This window comes from Ovis aries, chromosome 15 (genome assembly GCF_016772045.2).
Source record: "Ovis aries strain OAR_USU_Benz2616 breed Rambouillet chromosome 15, ARS-UI_Ramb_v3.0, whole genome shotgun sequence".
In the NCBI taxonomy this organism is placed as follows: Eukaryota; Metazoa; Chordata; class Mammalia; order Artiodactyla; family Bovidae; genus Ovis; species Ovis aries.
In genome coordinates, this window is record NC_056068.1 from 46,108,252 (window position 1) to 46,130,726 (window position 22,475).

At 41.3% G+C, this 22,475-nt stretch overlaps 1 protein-coding gene across 3 annotated transcripts in view; it reads left to right on the plus strand.

Moving 5' to 3' along the window:
- Positions 1 to 22,475, plus strand: part of MRPL17 (mitochondrial ribosomal protein L17) — a 127,065-nt gene that overhangs the window by 99,051 nt on the left and 5,539 nt on the right. The window contains exons 3-5 of one of the 3 annotated variants that reach the window (XM_060399971.1): positions 5,657 to 5,784; positions 17,310 to 22,057; positions 22,368 to 22,436. In XM_060399971.1, the coding sequence (XP_060255954.1) occupies positions 21,884 to 22,057; positions 22,368 to 22,436 (243 nt within the window). In that variant the 5' untranslated portion in view covers positions 5,657 to 5,784; positions 17,310 to 21,883. Of the gene's footprint in view, positions 1 to 5,656; positions 5,785 to 17,309; positions 22,058 to 22,367; positions 22,437 to 22,475 lie in introns of those variants that run through there. The other 2 variants (XM_060399972.1, XM_060399974.1) reach the window with 2 other exon arrangements.

Below are 22,475 nucleotides of genomic sequence, written 5' to 3' on the forward strand. Positions count from 1 at the left end.
TTAGGACTCAAAAGTATATATTCTAACATGTCTGTGATAATCAGATTGAGGGTTCAAAAATATTCCCCTAAAATGGTATCTCAAATTATGTCAACTCCAAGTCTCTATTTGATCAAATTATCAAAAAACCTGGATCTGCTTCCCCCTCATATTGACCCCAAACTTGAGAGATACCTTTAGTAATTTGTAATCTCTTCTAAAGCTTTCAATATTCATGAGTGGTGCCAGAAAGCAACCAAATCCCTTTCAGAGCCAGCAAAATCCATGACTGCTCCCATATTACTGGGAGCTCTTCCCTAAGTTCATTCTTACCACTTCCATGGTGGACACTCTAAATTAAGCTTCTGACATGATTTCCCTTTGCATTCTTCCTGGCTATTCTGAAAATCCCTCAGGTTCTTCTGAAACAGGGGCCACTCTATATCCCCAACCACTGTAAATTTTCTACATGTGCTCTTCTGGATTCACATTGATGGATATTTACCCTGGAGTCTAAAGTATTCAAATTCATCAATTATAAAACCTATCCTAATGTCTAGAAAGGCATAGTAAGTTCTCCCCTTGGCTTGGTGGTGGAAGATTCCTTGAATTCCATTTTCTGTTTCACGGTGTGTAAAAGTGAAAGTCAGTCGCTCAGTCATGTCCAACTCTTTGCAACCCCATGGACTCTAGCCTGCCAGGCTCCTTTGTCCTTGGAATTCTCCAGGCAAGGATACTGGAGTAGGTAGCCATTCCCTTCTCCAGGGATCTTCCTGACCCAGGGATCGAACCCAGGACTCCTGCACTGCAAGTGGATTCTTTAGGGTCTGAGACACCTTCAGATTTGCACAATCAGTTTCAGTATCCGTGTCTGAGGCTGAGATGGAGTTTACACTGGAGATTCCTTTAAGCAGAACTTAAATGGGAAGAAGAGATGGAAAGAACTAATATTTTGAGCTCCTACCTCAGGTTGAGCCCTGGAATTCTCATTTCATCAACACAATGAAAAGTCACAAGAAGAAATGTTACTGAACTTTTATAAACTTGAGTCCATTAGCACATGTAATGCCAATCTACTGACACCAAGTTTTGGTGAAGGAAACTGAAAGTGACAGTCACTCAGTCCTATCTGACTCTTTGCAGACTGTACCCATGGACTATACGCTCCATGGAATTGTCTAGGCCAGAATACTGAACAGGATAGCTGTTCACTTCTCCAGGGGATCTTTCCAATCCAAGGATTGAACCCGGGTCTCCCACATTGCAGGCTGATTCTTTACTAGATGAGCCACCAGGGAAGCCCAAGAATACTGGAGTGGGTAGCTTATCCCTTCTCCTGGAGATCTACCCTACTCAGGAATCAAACCGGGGTCTCCCACACTGCAGGTGGGTTCTTCACCAGCTGAGCTACGACACATGCTGCACTCATTAGAGAGCCATAAAAGGAGTCACATGGGCTCAAAAGGTCCAGATTCCCCAGTAGATTTCACAAAAGGCCTTTTTTTTTTTTTTTTTTAAGGCAAAGTAAGGGAGAGAATCAAAATTATGTGATCAGCTTGTGCATAATTCTGATTGGTTGACAGTGATATAACAAGCTGGTGTCATAGCAGTTAAACCAACAATCCTCAGACTCCAATCACTCTGGGGGCCATGTTCTCATAGTCATAATGCAGTTAACTTCTTACAGCTGGTGGAAGCTTTATAGTATTTGGAAAACAACTCAAGAAGTTGTATCAGACACCATTATCTATGTACTTCAGCAAGAAACTAAAGATCCTATGACTGCTATATGGCTGATCTGTTGTTTAAATTGTTACCAGTTCTCCTGGCCCAGCTGCTATTTTTTGTTACTACAAATTCACCGTCTTTAAATCAAGTCTTGAGTCAGTCATTTGTGATTCAGGAGAGACCTGGGAGACTAAAGCTTTTCTACAAAGAGGCAGATGGAGCACATGGGAGGGTGGGCAGTTTGGTTTAGGGAAAGCCCTATAGGGTCCAACTTAGTTACTGAAAACCTGAGAAAGATTAAATGTGTGACCAAAGTCTGCATAATTAGAAAGTAACAACAATGGAGTTCAGGTCCGCTTTCCATGTAAATACATACCTTTAAGGAGACTAGTACAGATAGGCATCCCTAAACTTGACAAATCAGCCCCAATTTTTATATCCCTGTCATCTGCAAGGATAATGCCACCTAAGTATTTGCTTAGAAATTCATGTTTTCTAAAGGGAGTAAACTGGAAGTAGGATCAGAGAGCAGAAGCAGAGAATCTCAGGGTTCACAGAAAAGGATGCTCTTCTTTCTACCTCTACCTAGGGCTAGCAAAGCCCTGCTGGTTGCAGCTGGCCACTGCCCTGAGAGGTAGGGGGAGAAATCCACTGAAAGGAGGATCTGATGTCTCTGTGTCTTTCCCTGTGTAATATTGTTACTTATAATGAGAAATATATAGTAATCTTTGTCCCAGTTCATAAAACAGATTCTTGAAATGCTTACAAATTCCTAAGTAATAAGAATGGTAGAAGTACTTTTATTCTAATGAGGCAACTCTGGTTGTGCCCCTGGATGGGAGCTGGTCACCAGAAAGACAAAGCCATGATTAGAAGTTTCATATTTTCAGGCCTCCACTTACCATTCTCCAGAGTGGGGCTGGAAATTAACTTAAAAATAGATGAATCCTATGTGAGAAAGCCTACATAAAATCCCAATAGCATGGGGTTTGAAGGGCTTTCAGTTTGGTGAACACATCTACATATACCAAGAGAGGGATGGACCCCTACTCCACAGGGACAGAAGCCACCCAGACCTCAACCTATGTATCTCTTCCTCCATCTGTTCATCTGTATCCTTTATCACCTTCTTTACTAAACTAGCAAACACAAGTCTTCCTGAGTTTTAGAAGTTTCTCTAGCAAGCACATCAATCCTGAAGAAGCAGTTTTCTGGAATTTCTGATTTATAGCCAAGTCATACAGAAGTTGAGGGTAATCTGGGGATCTACTGCCTGAAATTGACATGTGAAGCCAGTGGCAGTCTCCTGGGACTGGGCCCTTAAACTGTGGGACCTGACAGTACATTCAGAAAGATACATTGTGTCAGAATCAGATTAAATTGTAAGACACCTGGCTAGTGCTACAGAATTGCTTGTTGTAGGGAAAGCTCCACACACATTGAAACAAAGGAAAACTGTTGTTGTTTTTTTTTTCCTTGAACAGAAAGTTTGTCTGATTATTTCCTCCTCTTCTTCCTCTCTTTTGATGGGATACAGTACAGGTGCCCCAACATGTGCCACTTGGGTGTGTAGATTATTTCAACCTGAAGGTAAGGAAGGTCCAAAAGACTCTGAAAGAGCCTTTGAACTTCCACATAACTGCCTAAGAGATTAGAATATAGAGCCTGTTCCAGGAGAGATATACCACTATAGATAACTATGCAACACTATAGATAACTATAGTAAACTATGAGCCAGGTGTGCTAAACAGGGAGGAACTTAGCGAGGCCAGTTTGATCGAAGTCCTCTCTGTGTCGCATTCTCTCTAGATTGACCTGTGAACATTTGTTTAACGAACATTACTTAGGTCACCCTCTCCACACTCATAAGAAAATATAGCTAGGAACTGCTGGATCCTGGACTTAAACCATATGCTGACATTTAAACTCTGGCCTACTAGAAAACATTTTCATTCCTGTTCTAAAAGCAGGAAAAGGGAAGTCTTATTGGACGGGTACCACTCCAGCCCTTCTTATACCTTCCTCGTGTCTCATGTCACTCACTGAAATCACTGTTAATATTTTCACATATAAGTAAAGACACAGGCTCAAACAGACCAATCGTTTTCTTATTCAATCATGACGTTTTGTTCATCTATCTGGCTCATGCACTACGTTTGGGATACAAAGATGAATAAGACAGATCCCCCACAATCGGGAGGAACAAAGGGAGGTGGGGTGTTTGAGGCTGGGGGATGAGAGAAATGAGGCAGATGAGCAGCAGCTGCAGTGCACACACTGTGACGGGGCATCGCAGGTGGAGTCAGGGCTCTGAGAGCAGCACAGACAGCTCAGTCCAGGCCCGTGTAGGGGAGACGCACAGGGGCACCGGGAGTGGAAAGGGGAAATACGAGATGACCTGGGTAGCATTTCTAGAGGTCCTGGGAAAATGAGCATGAGGTTCTCCTCCAAGAAGACATGTGCAGACATACACAGCTTGAAACAGAGGAACAATGGAGCAGGCGGTACTGTTTACAGGCAAAATTATAATGAATTAAATCATGGCGTAAGATAATAATCAGTGAAACAAAATGCTTTTACATGAGATGTGGACTGTATAGAGGGCCTGTACCAGAAAACCCTAGGGAAGGAAATGGCAACCCACTCCAGTATTCTTGTCTGGAGAACTCCATGGACAGAGGAGCTTGGTGGGCTATAGTGTATGAAATCTTAAAAAAAAAAAAAAAAAGTTATACAAATGAACTTATTTACAAAACAGAAAGAGCCTCACCGATTTAAAGAACAAACTTACAGTTACCAGGGGAAAATGGAGGGAAGGGATAGATTGGGAGTTTGGTACTGACATGTACACACTGCTATTTTTAAAATAGTTAGCCAGCAAGGACCTACAGTATAGCACAGGGAACTGTGCTGAATATTCTGTAATAACCTAAATGGAAAAATAATTTGGAAAAGAATAGGTACACCCGTGTTGCCAGTACACTTTGAACTTTATACCATTTATGGCCTCAGACTTGTATTGTGGGGCCATAAAATTAACTACTTACTCATCTCTCTCAAATTCTATTGTAAGTTTTAAGCCCTCCAAGGCATGACCCTGTTTTATACTTCATTCCTTGGGTCATCCTACTGCTTCACACATAAAAGGACTCGATTTATTTTTGGAAAGAATATAGGCATGTATTCAAAAATGATGAACAATGACAAAATGATGAACCCCTTTGACATAGAGAAATAACAGCCATTATCATTGTCTTTTTTTCTTTCTAGAGATTTAAAAATATCTTTCAAATTAAGTCAAAGAAAACACCCAATGAAACTGCTTCTTCTCACAGAGACACTCATCCAGTCAATAATAAGGAAGAAACAATGCAAAATCAACACGTTCCTGACTTGATCAAGTGGCTTACTCTGGAAAGTTATTATCCCAAAAAGATGACCAAAGTAAATTCTCTTTTGATAAGTAAGACCTTCCTCCATTAGCTCATGTTAGTGTTCAATCATCCAAATCAGCTAATACAATTTTGAAACTTTGTTAATTTTCAACTCAACCACACAGCTAGAACAATAAAGCAGTTAAAGCAAGTTCCCTGAGGAAGACATTCTAATGTGCCCTTGTCTCTTTTCCGGAATTCTTTCCCTATCCTGTTTCTCCCATGTTCTTTATCTGGTGCTCACCCTAGGGCACCATAAATAAACATCCACACACACACGCTCCCCCCCAACATTAGTTTTCCATTTGCAATAACCTTAACACCCAGGAATCACAATGCAAACACAATTGTAAATCACAATTATATAAACAAATATAAATTACAATTATAAATGAATGAATGAATGAATGAATGAATAAGTAGGATACTTTAAAATCAGCTGATCTTTTAAAGAGGGGGAAAATAACCCAAAAGTGAAACCAGTTTTTCACTTCCTGCTTGCCCTTTTACCACAGAGGGAGGTGAAGTTTAGACTGGAGATATAAATAAGAAAACTGCCAGACTCGGGAAAGGAACCTGTTCTGCTTTGTTGTTCATCTCTCTGGAGCAAACTGAAGACAGGAGCTTGGCCTGAAGGAGACAGGTAAGTGAAGGAAAAGGAGAGAATTGGGTAGACAGAGAGATGCAACAACATACTCAGAGACTAAAATAAAAACAGAAATTGATGGAAACGGGAATAGGGACAGGCAGAGATCAAGGCAGATTAAGGCATGATGAGAACACAAATATGAACCTAACATTCTCTTTGTTCCAATAAACAGCTCCAAATCTGAGGGAAAGGGAGCACATTATCAAAAGAGACAAACAATTTGCTAACTTCTATTATTAAATAAAAATAAATCTAAACTGACATAAAAGAGACTTCATTTGAAAGGATTATTGCAATAAAGGGGAAAGAGATTATTGTAATAGAGAAAACAATTCAAACAGAACTGCAAGCAACTCAAAGGACAGGCAAAAAGGAATTTTATTTGCAGGGAAAGGTCAACAGGCTAGAATGAACACAGAATAGAGGGAGTGTAAAAAAAGAAATATTTTTATTCTTTGGAGGGATCATTAAGGAGGGGTTGTATGCTGGATCAGAACATGGATGGGTCAACGTTAAGGGGGCTAAAAAGGAGAGAAGTTTAATTAATGTTTAGTTTCAAACACTCCAGTTGATCAGGGGGACAAACAGCTCAGTGAAAGCTTCATGAGGCAAAGAATGGAATTTAAAGGGTCTTTGTCTTATGCTTTCTGCCATAAGGGTGGTGTCATCTGCATATCTGAGGTTATTATATTTCTCCTGGCAATCTTGATTCCAGCTTGTGCTTCTTCCAGCCCAGTGTTTCTCATGATGTACTCTGCATAGAAGTTAAATAAGCAGGGTGACAATATACAGCCTTGATGTACTCCCTTTCCTATTTGGAACCAGTCTGTTGTTCCCTGTCCAGTTCTAACTGTTGCTTCCTGACCTGCATACAGATTTCTCGAGAGGCAGGTTAGGTGGTCTGGTATTGTCATCTTTCTCAGAATTTTCCACAGTTTATTGTGATCCACATAGTCAAAGGCTTTGGCATAGTCAATAAAGCAGAAATAGATGTTTTTTCTGGAACTCTCTTGCTTTTCCATGATCCAGCGGATGTTGGCAATTTGATCTCTTGTTCCTCTGCCTTTTCTAAAACCAGCTTGAACATCAGGAAGTTCACGGTTCACGTATTGCTGACGCCTGGGTTGGAGAATTTTGAGCATTACTTTACTAGCATGTGAGATAAGTGCAATTGTGCAGTAGTTTGAGCATTCTTTGGCATTGCCTTTCTTTGGAATTGGAATGAAAACTGACATTTTCCAGTCCTGTGGCCACTGCTCAGTTTTCCAAATTTGCTGGCATATTGAGTACAGCACTTTCACAGCATCATCTTTCAGGATTTGAAATAGCTCAACTGGAATTCCATCACCTCCACTAGCTTTGTTCATAGTGATGCTTTCTAAGGCCCACTTGACTTCACATTCCAGGATGTCTGGCTCTAGGTGAGTGATCACACTATTGTGATTATCCAGGTCATGAAGATCTTTTTTATACAGTTCTTCTGTGTATTCTTGCCACCTCTTCTTAATATCTTCTGCTTCTGTTAGGTCCATACCATTTCTGTCCTTTATCGAGCCCATCTTTGCATGAAATGTTCCCTTGGTAGCTCTAATTTTCTTGAAGAGATCTCTAGTCTTTCCCATTCTGTTCTTTTCCTCTATTGCTTTGCATTGATCGCTGAAGAAGGCTTTCTTATCTCTTCTTGCTATTCTTTGGAACTCTGCATTCAGATGCTTATATCTTTCCTTTTCTCCTTTGCTTTTTGCCTCTCTCCTTTTCACAGCTATTTGCAAGGCCTCCTCAGACAGCCACTTTGCTTTTTTGCATTTCTTTTCCATGGGGATGGTCTTGATCCCTGTCTCCTGTACAATATCACAAACCTACATGCATAGTTCATCAGGCACTCTATCAGATCTAGGCCCTTAAATCTATTTCTCACTTGCACTGTATAATCATAAGGGATTTGATTTAGGTTATACCTGAATGGTCTAGCGGTTTTCCCTACTTTCTTCAATTTAAGTTTGAATTTGGCAATAAGGTGTTCATGATCTGAGCCACAGTCAGCTCCCGGTCTCGTTTTTGCTGACTGTATGGAGCTTCTCCATCTTTGGCTGCAAAGAATATAATCAATCTGATTTCGGTGTTGACCATCTGGGGATATCTATGTGTAGAGTCTTCTCTTGTGTTGTTGGAAGAGGATGTTTGCTATGACCAGTGCGTTCTCTTGGCGAAACTCTATTAGCCTTTGCCCTGCTTCATTCCACATTCCAAGGCCAAATTTGCCTGTTACTCCAGGTGTTTCTTGACTTCCTACTTTTGCATTCCAGTCCCCTATAATGAAAAGGACATCTTTTTGCGGTGTTAGTTCTAAAAGGTCTTGTCAGTCTTCATAGAACCATTTAACTTCAGCTTCTTCAGCATTACCATTTGGAGCATAGGCTTGGATTACTGGAATATTGAACGGTTTGCTTTGGAAACAAACAGAGATCACTCTATCGTTTTTGAGATTGCATCCAAGTGCTGCATTGCAGAAAAGCAGAGACATTACTTTGCCAACAAAGCTCCATTTAGTCAAGGCTATGGTTTTTCCAGTGGTCATGTATGGATGTGAGAGTTGGACTGTGAAGAAAGCTGAGCACCGAAAAATTGATGCTTTTGAACTGTGGTGTTGGAGAAGACTCTTGAGAGTCCCTTGGACTGCAAGGAGATCCAACCAGTCCATTCTAAAGGAGATCAGCCTTGGGTGTTCTTTGGAAAGAATGATGGTAAAGCTGAAACTCCAGTACTTTGGCCACCTCATGCAAAGAGTTGACTCATTGGAAAAGACTCTGATGCTGGGAGGGATTGGGGGCAAGAGGAAAAGGGGACAACAGAGGATGAGGTGGCTGGATGGCATCACCAACTCGATGAATGTGAGTTTGAGTGAACTCTGGGAGTTGGTGATGGTCAGGGAGGCCTGGCGTGCCGCGATTCATGGGTTTGCAAAGAGTCGGACACGACTGAGCGACTGAACTGAACTGAACTGACTGACTGCATTTTGGACTCTTGTTGACCATGATGGCTACTCCATTTCTTCTAAGGGATTCCTGCTCACAGTAGTAGATATAGTGGTCATCTAAATTAAATTCACCTATTCCAGTCCATTTTAGTTCGCTGCTTCCTAGAAATGTTGACGTTCACTCTTGCCATCTCCTGTTTGACCACTTCCAATTTGCCTTGATCCATGGACCTAACATTCCAGGTTTCTTTGCAATATTGCTCTTTACAGCATCGGACCTTGCTTTTATAACCAGTCACATTCACAACTGGGTATTGTTTTTGCTTTGGCTCCATCCCTTTATTCTTTCTGAAGTCATTTCTCCACTGATCTCCAGTAGCATGTTGGGCACCTGCCAACTTGGGGAATTCCTCTTTCAGCATCCTATCATTTTGCCTTTTCATACTGTTCATGGGGTTCTCAAGGCAAGAATACTGAAGTGGTCTGCCATTCCCTTCTCCAGTGGACCACATTCTGTCAGACCTTTCCACCATGACCTGCCCGTCTTGGGTGGCCCCACACGGCATGGCTTACTTTCATTGAGTTAGGCAAGGCTGTGGTCCGTGTGATTAGATTGACTAGTTTTCTGTGATTATGGTTTCAGTGTGTCTGCCCTCAGATGCCCTCTCGCAACACCTACCATCTTACTTGGGTTTGTTTTACCTTTGACGAGGGGTATCTCCTCATCGCTGCCCCTCCTGACCTTGAACATGGAGTAGCTCCTCCCGGCCACCGACCCTGACCTCAAACGTGGGATAGCTCCTCTCGGCTGCCACCCCTGAAGGAAATCAATTGTCAATATTCATTGGAAGGACTGATGCTGAAGCTCCAATTCTTTACCACCTGTTGCAAAGAACAAACTCACTGGAAAAGACTGTGATGCTGGGAAAGATTGACGGCAGGAGGAGAAGGCGACGACAGAGGACAAGATGGTTGGATGGCATCATCAACTCAATGGACATGAGTTTCAGCAAGCTCTGGGAGATGGTGAAGGACAGGGAATTCTGACGTGCTGCAGTCCATGGGATTGCAGAGTCGGACACAACTGAGTGGTTGAACTACACCAACAAAATCCATTTGGGATGTCAAGAGCATTATTACCTCCACCTTATTTCTTTATACATTTCTTTTGTAAAATATTCTAATCTCCCTCTCGACAACAAATGCCTTTCACAGACTAAGGGAAAGTCCTAATCATGCCATCTTCATTTGCATCCTCATCTCCAATTTTGTTGTGCCTGATAACTACAAACCCTGTGCTCTTTTCCTTCACCTCCAGACTCTAAGCCTTTCATGTTTAAGGAAGTCTGAAGATTAGAGGGAAAAGGACTGGTAGAAACTGCCTGGTCATATCTCATCACATCATACTGGTCTTGGATTCTCAACATCCTTATTTATTTCAAAAATCCCCTTACCGTACTGAGGAATGACACTTTTGAAGCTTGATCGTACATTCAGTACAATTTTCAGAGCACCTATTACGGACAGTGTACTCTGACATTGTACTTGTCAGAGTACACTGCCCATGAACTACCAATATTAGTTTCCTATTGCTACTGTAAAAAATTACCACAAATTTGGTGACTTAAAACAACAGGTTAATTCCCTGATAGTTCTAGAGGTGATATGTCCAAAATTGGGTCTTATGGGGCTAAACACAAATTATTGGCAAAGCTGCATTCCTAATAGAGGCTCTAAAGGAAAGTCTGTTTTCTTGCCTTTTCCAGCATCTAGAGGCTGCCCTCCTTCCTAGGCTCACAATCTCCTTCCATCTTCAAAGCTGTCAGTGACCAGTCAAGTTGTCCCCATGCAACATCACTCTACCTCTGACCCCCACACCTCCTTCTCATAAGGACCCTTCTGATTACATTCATCACAACTGGATAACCCATAATAATCTCCCAATCTCAACATCTTAGTCACACGTGAAAAATTCTTTTTGCCATACAAAGCCATATATTCACAGGGCATTAGAAAATGGATATCTTTTGGGGGAGGTCCTTTATTCATTATATCACACCTACTCATAGAATGAAAGAGAAATAACTCTTGGAGAGTCAGGAGGCTATAAAAGCTGTGATTTTTTAAAACCTATTTTTAACTGAAATACAAGAGTTATACCACCAAAAGAAACAAAAAACAACACAAATTACACATGTACAGCTCATGGAATATTTCCATAACAAACACATCAATTTAAACACTATGGAGGAAAAGTTACAGAACATCACCAACCTCCTAGAATCATCTCCCTCACAACATGTCCTCTTCTAATAACTATACCCTCTCTATTCCAGAGGTTCAACACCATAGATGAGTTCTCTTTTTGAAGAGGCAAATTGAATGATTCAGTGTAATTGTTTTCTCTCTGACTTCCATTCACTCAACAATGTTTGGGAAATTTATCTGTTCCTGAATTTATCTGTTACATCATTGTATAATATTCTATTATATATCACAATTCATTTATCCATTATACTACTAACAAACATTTGAATTTTCTTCAGCTTGTGTTTATTTAAATACTGCTGCTCTAAGAATTCTTGCACATGTCTTTTTTTGCATTTACTCACACATTTCCATTAGGTATATACCAGGAGAATAATTTTTGGGTCATAGTTTATCTACATATCTAGATATCTCTTCAACTTTAGGAGAAAATACCAGCCAATTTTTAAAGTAGCCATACAAATTTATAACATTACTAGCAATATATGAGTCTTTCAGTTGCTTCTCATGTTTATTAACACTATTATCACTCTTTTACGTTTTAGCCACTCTGGACTATGTAGTATTAATAACTCACTATAGTTTGCATTTCCCTGATTACTACTGAGAATGGACTTCCTTTACTCCTTGTGACTATTCGAATATTCACTTTTATAAACTGTCTACTCAAGTCGTTCATCCATATTCATTTCGTGGTGATGTCACAGTTCTTTCCATACTCTGCATGTAGGCACTTTATCAGATGTATGTGTTGCATACTGACTTCTCTACCAAAAAAAAAAGTACATAAAATTGAAATTTGAATGTCAATTGATTTCTTATGGATCCAGCTCTTATTTCCAAACTTGTAACTATCAACTCACCCAGTACAGGTGCCCCCTAAGCACATAAAGCAAAAATTAATAGGTATAAAGGGAGAGATGAATAGTAATACAATAAAAGTACAGGAAATTAAAAGCTCACTTACATCCAGGCAGAAAATTAATAAAGAAATATAGGCCTTAAATAATGCATTTGATCAGGTGGACTTATTAGATACACAAAAAATATTTCATTCAAATAAAACACAATACATATTTTTTTCAAGTGCCCAAGGAACATTCTCAACAATAAACAATATGCAACTCCACAACACAATTCTTAGTATATTTAAGAAAACTAAAAGTGTATCTACTATCTTGTCTGACCACAACAGGATAAAACAAGAATATAACCAAAGAAAACTAGGAAACCATTGCCTTGTGATCTAAACAACATGTTACTAAACAACAAATGGTTCCTTGAAGAAATCAAAGATAAAATCTAAAAAACAACTTCAAGACAATTGAAAATGAAAACACAATGCTCCAAAACCTATGAGGCAGAACAAAAGAAGCTCTAACAGGGAGGTATACAGTAATATCTTGCTAAGTCGCTTCAGTCGTGTCTGACTCTGTGCGACCCCATAGACAGCAGCCCACTAGGTTCCTCTGTTCCTGGGATTCTCCAGGCAAGAATACTGGAGTGGGTTGCCGTTTCCTTCTCAATGCATGAAAGTGAAAAGTGAAAGTAAAGTCGCTCAGTCGTGCCCGACTCTTAGCGACCCCATGGACTGCAGCCTACCAGGCCCCTCTGTCCATGGGATTTTTCAGGCAAGAGTATTGGAGTTGGTTGCCATTGCCTTCTCTGATATTAGTAACATTTACCATACAATATAACCCGAGACTTATTACTCATTTGACAATACTCCCATGTTATTCTGTATACAAAATTAACCTAATTAGTGTAATATCTGTCTTTGGGATGTTTCAGGGATCCTCTGAAGCATCCCAAAGTTAGCTAGAAATCTTCATTTGAATGATTTAGGAAGCTATGTCAACAAATATCAAAAAGGTTTAGAACACTCAGTCAGATAGGATTATAGGTCATTGTGAAACAATACTATTCACATAGCCAAGGTAACAATAAGGGATTTCAGAACAGATCATTTAAGAGATAAAAAACTTAAATCTATCATCAAAGGCAGTTCAATATCTGAGGAAAAGGTATCCTCTTAACAGAGAAGCTAAATTCAAGTGTTTGCACCAGCTTACTTTACTTAAAAGGTAAACTTAATTAGCTTTATTTTAAACAGTCCTGAAGTGAAGTGAAATCGCTCAGTTGAGTCCAACTCTTCGTGACCCCATGCACTGTAGCCTACAAGGCTCCTCTGTCCATGGAATTTTCCAGGCAAGGGTACATATAGGCCTACCTAAAGAAAACAAACAAACAAAAAAGTCTCAAATAAACAAACTAACCTTATACCTAGAGGAATGAGAATAAAAAGTGCAAACAAAACCTGAAGTTCGTAGAAGAAAAATAATAAGCTTGGAGAAGAAATAATTGAAATAGATATTGAAAAACAAGTGAAAAGATCAATGAAACTAAGCTAGTTCTTTGTTGATATAAAATTGAGTGGAAACAGTGTCAGACTTTAGTTTTTTGGGCTCCAAAATCACTGCAGATGGTGACTGCAGCCATGAAACTAAAAGACACTTACTCCTTGGAAGAAAAGTTATGACCAACCTAGATAGTATATTCAAAAGCAGAGACATTACTTTGCCGACTAAGGTCCGTCTAGTCAAGGCTATGGTTTTTCCTGTAGTCATGTATGGATGTGAGAGTTGGACTGTGAAGAAAGCTGAGCACTGAAGAATTGATGCTTTTGAACTGTGGTGTTGGAGAAGACTCTTGAGAGTCCCTTGGACTGCAAGGAGATCCAACCAGTCCATTCTGAAGGAGATCAGCCCTGGGATTTCTTTGGAAGGAATGATGCTAAAGCTGAAACTCCAGTACTTTGGCCACCTCATGCGAAGAGTTGACTCATTGGAAAAGACTCTGATGCTGGGAGGGACTGGGGACAGGAGGAGAAGGGGACGACCGAGGATGAGATGGCTGGATAGCATCACCGACTTGATGGACGTGAGTCTGAGTGAACTCCAGGAGTTTGTGATGGACAGGGAGGCCTGGCGTGCTGCGATTCATGGGGTCACAAAGAGTCGGACACGACTGAGTGACTGAACTGAACTGAACTGAAACACATCAAGGAAGAAAAAATAGACACAAAATAAATGAAATCAGTAAAGAAAGAAGCTATTAATAAAGGTGATTTTGTATTGCTCAAATTTACTGTTTTTAGATACTGGAATACATTCTTAAATAAGTGTGATTATATTGCACATCATTTTAAAGAGCATTTCTTACTTATGTTATTTTGCTAATACATTACTTTCTGTGTATTTTATATTTAATTTAGACTATGGAAATTATATTAGACAAAAAGCAAATTCTAGCAGTTTTCTTATTTGAATTCAAAATGGGTTGTAAAGCAATTTGGAGAGTTTTATAAATATTTTGAGGTGTTTTAATATATTAATAATTGGTTCCTTTATAATATTTTTACTTCATTTCACATTATAAAACTATTTTTCAGAAGAACAGAATTCATCATTCTTGGTCAAAAGGCACAGTAAAGGTTAAGAACAGGTGGGCTGGATAATCAGCAAGGTTTCTTTCAAATGGATGAAGTTTATAGCTATTATCTCCTCCAATGGGTCGACTGTCCAACTTTTATCTGGCTTAAGGGTTTCTAAGACAGTGGGTAGGGAATAAAAGGGTGAGCTTCCCTGACAGCTTGGTTAGTAAAGAATCCTTCTGCAATGCAGGAGACCCTGGTTTGATTCCTGGGTCGGGAAGAGCCCCTGGAGAAAGGATAGGCTACCCAATCCTGTATTTTGGGGCTTCCCTTGTGGCTCAGTTGGTAAAGAATTCACCTGTTATGTGGGAGGCCTGGGTTCAATCTCTGGGTTGGGAAGATCCCCTGGAGAAGGGAAAGGCTACCAACTCCAGTATTCTGGCCTAGAGAATTCCATGGACTATAACAGAAAGTTCCAACTCCCAGTGATGAAGAAATATGTCAGCTAGGGTAAGAGACAGACCCAAACCAAAAGCAAGTCAGATACACTGCAAATACTACAGTCAGTGACGTGTGTGAGTTCAGATTCATAAGAAGAAATGCACTAGAGAACTATAAAGAAAGCTGAGCGCCAAAGAATTGATGCTTTTGAACTGTAGTGTTGGAGAAGACTCTTGAGACTCCCTTGAACTGCAGGGAGATCAAACCAGTCAATCCTAAAGGAAATCAATCCTGAAAATTGAAAAGACTGATGCTGAAGATGAAACTCCAATAATTTGGCCACGTGATGCGAAGAACCAATTCACTGGAAAAGACCCTGATGCTGGGAAACATTGAAGGCGGGAGGAGACGGGGACAACAGAGGGTGAGATGGGTGGATGGCATCACCGACTCAATGGACATGAGTTTGAGTAGGCTCCAGGAGTTGGTGACGGACAGGGAAGCCTTGAATGCTGAAGTCTATGGAATTGCGAAGAGTCGGACACAAGTGAGGACTGAACTGTGATGAAAGGTAGCTAACAAGCAATGTACAAAGCCATATAGTAAATTCTCAACAAATATTCTCAATCAGGTGAAACAGAAAGGGGAAGATAAACAATTGATATAAAAGTGAAATCATCAAGGGACACAAACAAACAAAAATCCAAGTTCTATTTTTTTACAAACTTGTATTGAAAGACTTTGCAGGGAGGCGGTGAGAGCAGCACGGAACTAGATTGGAGGTAGGCAGGGAGAGGAGATAGGATACATGAATCACAGTCCTTTTCTGACCTTAAAGGACCTTACAATTTCAGCAGCAGGCATTTTATCTCACAATGCAAGGAAATGAAGCAGAGGGGGGGAAGAACACACATGAGGAGAATAAGCCAAGCTGGAATTACCAATAGTCATCATTTCCAGAGGGAACTGTCACCACAGAGGGTTATGCTGATTTCTATCCAAACTCCATGTCCCTCTATAGCCCTGGACCACTTCAACTTTAGTGACTTATTTTCCTAAATTCAACTGCTTACAAGATTTCTTGTTTTCATTTGGGATGTTTTGATTAATTATATTCTTCAATATTCCAATGATTCAAATTTGGGAAACTCATTTTAACTGAGCCCAATATGATCACAATTCCATCTGATAACAGAGATGAGCTCTGTCTTTGTCCAATCCTTCCTAGAACACTGGACTGATCCAGAAAGGTGTAAAGACCCTGACCTAAGAGGAAAAAGAAAATCCAGAAGGAGGTAGTCCCTATGATACTTCACAACATTCAGGATTCTAGGGACAGAATCAAAAGTTGGCTTGGAATCCAATCAATTCCTTTTCATCATCATCACTAAATCCCCTATTGAACACTTGATCCCTGTACACGCTGCAGGACATTGCTTCATGATGGCATCAGCAGAATAAGATGCAGTCATTCAGAGTAGAGGAAAAGGCATGTTTTTCCGTTTACAACTCTTCTGACCCCAAAGCAATTCTATTCTCAAACTCTTTCAAAGACAGTGAGTAGCAAGGGTTGGGAGGTAGACATAGCCTGGCCCAATATAAGCATAAGCAGGTCAATCATCTGCAAAGAATTTTAAAATAGTAATAAGACTGAAAGAAAGTCAATCTGACTTTCATCACATTGCATCACTATGCTAAACAATGTTAGTGATACAATAACTCTCAAAGAAAAATCTTTTGTTTCTCTAAGTACTAAACAAATGATCCTTTTGTCATTCAATTGCTAAGTCATGTCCTACTCTTTGCAACCCCATGCATTGCAGCACCCAGGCTCCTCTGTCCTCCATGATCTCCCAGAGCTCACATCAGGCACATTCTGTTCCTCCAACCCTTGTGGTAGAACATAGCCCTGCTTCTAAAACTATAAATTTAAAATAACCCTAGTCATGTAAGATTTTTATCTCCTGAGTTATTTTTTGTTTTGAGATGAAGTTTCAAATGAGGTCAAGTCAGACACAAAAGTATCTGCAAACAGCCAGAATATGCCTTGGACACCAGTAAGACACCAAGGTTTAAAACTGTTCCTTGAACATCAATCCACAAAATTGTATAGAAAGCCGTTAACTATGCACCAACATAATGTAAGGAAAGTGACATAGACAAAAGGAATCAAAGTATGAGTACTGTGAGGAGAACAAACAAGAGATGACAGTCTCATACAGCCAAAAAACATTAAGCTGGTGCAAAGGTAATTGTGGGTTTGCACTGTTGAACTTTACCATTTGATACTGGAATACATTCTTAAATAAATGTGGTTATGTTAGGTACCATTTTAATGTGCATTTCTTGCTTTATGGTTTTTTGCTAATGACATTACTTACTATTTTACATTTATTTTAGACTACAGGAAAGATTTTAGACAAAAAGCCAATTCGACTGATTTTCTTATTCGAATTCAAAATGGGTGGTAAAGCAGAGGAGACAACTCGCAACATCATCAACGCATTTGGCCCAGTAACTGCTAGTGAATGTACAGAGCAGTGGTGGTTTAAGAAGTTTTGCAAAGAACATGAGAGCATGGAAGATAAGGAGTGTATGGCCCAGTCATCAGAGGCCGACAACGACCAATTCAGAGCCATCATCAGAGCTGGTCTTCTTACAGCTACACAAGAAGTTGCCAAAGGACTCAACGTCAACCATTCTTCAGTCATTTGGCATTTGAAGCAAATTGGAAATGTGAAAAAAGTCGATAAGTGGGTGCCTCGTGAGCTAACCAAAAAAACAAAAAATAAATTGATGTTTTGAAGTGTCATTTTCTCTTATTCTATGCAATAACAGCAAACCATTTCTCGATCGGATTGTGGTATGCAATGAAAAGTGGATTTTATATGACAACTGGCAATGACCAGCTCAGTACTTGGACAGAGAAGAAGTCCAAAGCACTTCCCAAAGCCAAACTTGCACCAAGGAAAGGCCATGGTCACTGTTTGGTGGTCTACTGTCCGTCTGATCCACTACAGCTTTCTGAATCCCACTGAAACCATGACATCTGAGAAACATGCTCAGAAAATTGATTTGTTGTTCAGTCATGTTTGACTCTTTGAGACTCCATGGACTGCAGCACACCAGGTTTCCCTGTCCCTCACCACCTCCTGGGCCTTGCTCAAACTCATGTCCATTGAGTCAGTGATGCCATCCAACCATCTCATCCTCTGTTGTCCCCTTCTCCTCTTGCCCTCAATCCTTCCCAACATCAGGGTCTTTTCTAATGAGTTGGTTCTTTGCATCAGGTGGCCAAAGTATTGGAGCTTCAGCATCAGTCCTTCCAGAAAATAGATGAGTTGCACCAAAAACTGCAATGCATGCAGCATTGGTCAACAGAAAGAGCCCAATTCTTCTCCACGACAACACCTGACCACATGTTGCACAACCAATGCTTCAGAAGTTGAATGAATTGGATTGTGATGTTTTGCCTCATCCATCATATTCACCTGACCTCTCGTCAACCAACTATCACTTTTTCAAGCATCTTGAAAACTTTTTGCAGGGAAAACGCTTCCACAACCAGCAGGAGGCAGAAAATGCTTTCCAGGAGTTTGACCAATCCTGAAGCACAGATTTTTTACACTACAGGAATAAACAAACTTCTTCCTCATTGGAAAAAACGTGTTGATTGTATTGGTTCATATTTTGATTAATAAAGATGTGTTTGAGCCTAGTTACAATGACTTAAAATTTGTGATCTGAAACCACAATTACATTTACATTTGCACCAACCTATACAAATAAGGACGATGTTTGATGCTGTACATTTTCACCATGTGGATATTCCTTTTTTAAAGCAATGGATCAAATAACACCAGTGTCAGTATTCAATTTCCCTGAATTTTGCAAAGAAGAAAATCTACCCAATTTTTACCAGTAGAAATTTAGGATGAATTTTTTGATGATGATGTTATAGTATAATGTGGAGATAACTGAAAGCTATAAGAATTAATTCCAAATACCTGAGACATAGAGAATATTGCAATTTCTGGAATTTATTGTGAACTATGGTTTGTATAATTTTCTGCCAACATATCCATATCTTTAAGAATGTTCCTAAAAAAATACTTTTCATATTTGCATAATTGTTGCTTCCAACTAAGGAAATTTTTCAAAACTAAACCTAGCTTGACCACGTAGGGACAAGAAAACTCCCCGGCCCATCCTGGAGGAGGACCAAATGATGGAAGCATGACCTCTACTCAAGAATGACAAGTCTTCTTCTCCTCCTCCACACTTTTGGATTATAAAACTGTAGCCCAGTAAGTTCTTCGAGTGCAGCAACCTCTCGTCTGCCTGCTTGTACGTCTCACAAGTGTCCTATCCTAATAAATCAATTCTTATCTAGCACTTTGCCTCTCGCTGAATTCTTTCTGCACTGAGACATAAAGGACCACAACTCTTCAGAGCCTCCCAACAGGACACTTGACAGTTTCCGTTGCTCTTATGTTTCTTATGTTTGCCAGAATCCTTGTCTTGTATTAGACAACTCTGATCTCTGCCTTCCTGGTGACATAGCATTGTCCTTGTGTGTCTCTGTCTCTTCACAAGTGTTCTTTTTATAAGGACACCAGCCATTTTGGATTAGGCATCCATCCTAGTCCAGCTGCAGTCCATGGGGTTGCAAAGAGTGAGACACGACTGAACTGAGCGACTGAACTGAACTGAACTAGTCCAGTATGACCTCATCTTAACCAATTACATCTGCAAGCACTCTATTTCCACAGAAAGTCACATCCTGAGGTATTGGGTGAAGGAGATACAGGAGGTGTGGGGGTCGGGTGGGACTTAGCATATAATTTTTGCGGGGGGGGACACATCTGAATACATAACAAAGAACAATTTTGACTAAGTCATTGCAAATCAGCTGACACAAAGGCTCAAAACCAGAAACTATAATGCTTTTGTTCATTTATTTAACACATAAATGCATACGTATGTTTTTCCCTTTTAAGATAAAAAACACAGTGATGTAATTTTTTTCAAAATGATGCAAAGAGCTGGCTAATTTGAAAAGACCCTGATGCTGGGAAAGATTGAGGGCAGAAGAAGGGGACCACAGAGGACGAGATGGCTGGATGGCATCACTGACTCGATGAACATGAGTTTGGGTAAACTCCCGGAGTTGGTGATAGAGTGCCAGGATCAAGCCTGGCGTGCTGTGGTCCATGGGGTTGTCAAGAGTCAAACACGACTGAACAACTGAAATGAACTGAATTTAAAAATATTAAATCATTACTTTTTCTTTGAGCACAGCACTTTTTCTTCAACTAGGATGGTTATGTCACGCGAGTGTATGTTCCTCGATTCTTTGTCTTGTCACAACAAAGATTTGGAGTGACAGATATTAAAGCCCCCTCGGCGTGTCACAGCTCTCAGGTCTTGGATAGACCGTGTTATAGCTCTCAGGTCTCAAATGAACCGTGTTATAGCTCTTAAACAAATCAGTGTTACAGCTCTATTTTATTTAGAAGATAGCAGGAAAATCCATCTTCGAGGTGTGAGGGCACGTCAATCTAAAGACATGAGAAGAGCGCCCCAGAGCGCAGGAGAGAGAGACAGCTGGCTCTGGCTCCTCTATTTATATGTTTATCTCTCCCTGGGCCTGTCCTATGTAAATTGGGCCAGCCAGGAGTGTTGTTTGTTTTACCTGAGGTCCTCACTCCAGTCCTGGGACCTTTTATTTCATTTTCCTGGGCTTTTCCTTTCCTTGTCTGTAGCCACCGCCATTTTGGACTCCTTTCCCCTGTTCTACCTACCTAACACTTAGATGTGCTTTGTGGATTAAAAATGTCACCTGCCACATCAGTAAAGAAACGATGTTGCAGCCATCAGCCAGTGTAGGCCCTCCTCTCCACCACAGTAAACCCCAAAAAAACTCAGGACAGAAACATAACCCTCCCCAGTGAATCATCAGACACTGCAGCCACTCACTGAATGGAGCAACCTGAGGAGACTCGGGATGAGAAAACAGGATCAGTCAGTCAGTTCAGCCGCCCATGAACTGCAGCACGCCCGGCCTCCCTGTCCATCACCAACTCACTCATACTAGCCCCAAATAGCTGGGATGCATATCAAAACAATGATCTCAGTGAGCCTAGACTCTTCCATCTTCTCATACATGAAAAAGCACTAAATCCCTTGAGATATCTGGCTTTCTTTAAGATAATCTTTTGATGCTCCAACTACCCTGTCTTCCCTGCAAAATCTCTTATATTTTCTGCCCCCCACCCACTCCAAACCCCTTCTACAACCCCCCTCTGCCACCATAGCCTCTCAGAGTTATCTTAGCTACTGTGTCGTGGGATCAAGTCCTCAGTTTTGTCTGCTAGGTAAAACAACTCTCAACTTTTACGTTGTGCTTTTTTTTTCCCAGTCAACAACTTCAAGGAAAGAAAATTTTCACCATCTCTATTTCTTTCCTATCATTGTTATTCCATTCATTTCGCCATTACTACTGAAAATAATTTGCTTTTCAAAATGACACGCTCAGCGTGTCAGACGCCCCGCGCCTCAGAAAGCAGGTCCGCCGGCCTGAAGGACTGGCACACCGCCAAGCACTTTCCTCTTCAGGTCCTCACGCTACAAGCCAGCTCCAAGCTGAGCTTCCCAGCGCGGGGTCCCATGACGACTGTCGCAGCACCAGAGAAACCGTCGGCCTGTTCATCCCACACCAGGGGGCGCCTGGTTCCCGGGCAAACCAGCCGCGCTCGGAAGACCAAACTCCGCCCATCTCTCCTCCTCCGGACGAGGTCAACGCCCCGTCCCCGCCCTCCCCAAGGCTGCCAACGAGGCAGGCTCTGATACACATGCGCAAACACGTCCACCACGCAGCTACGTAAGGCGCGTGGGTCCTCTAAGCTCCGCCTCTCGGCCGCGTCTTTGAGTTTCCAGTTCCGGCCTCACAGAGGTGGGGAGCAGCCGGGAACATGCGGCTGTCGTTCGCCGCCGCGATCTCCCACGGCCGCGTATACCGCCGTCTAGGCCTTGGTCCCGAGTCCCGCATTCACCTGTTGCAGAACTTGCTTACGGGACTGGTGCGCCACGAACGCATCGAGGCGTCATGGGCACGCGTGGACGAGCTGAGGGGCTACGCCGAGAAGGTAAGGGGCGTGACCCTCTTGTGCCTCTCCTAGGTCTGGCCTGAGGGGGCGGGATCCGGCTGGAGTTGGGGAAGAATTGGGACCGCCCTGGTAAAGAGTGCCGGAAGTCTCCTTATTACCATGAGCTGAACCTACTCCTGTGGCCCCTCAAATGGAGACCTGATTAGAACAGCGTGTTTAGAGGTAGCCTGAATTAGCGACATGCTTTGCTAGAGTATGGAATGAATAGGTTGCAATTTGGCATTAGAGCATTAAGATTGACGCCTCCTTTCTTGCTCGGATTTTGGTGAGTGATGTTGTGTCCTCACAGCTCATTGACTACGGGAAGCTGGGAGACACCAACGAACGAGCCATGCGCATGGCGGACTTCTGGCTCACGGTGAGTGCATCCTGTCCACTTCCCAGATCTTATCCTTTG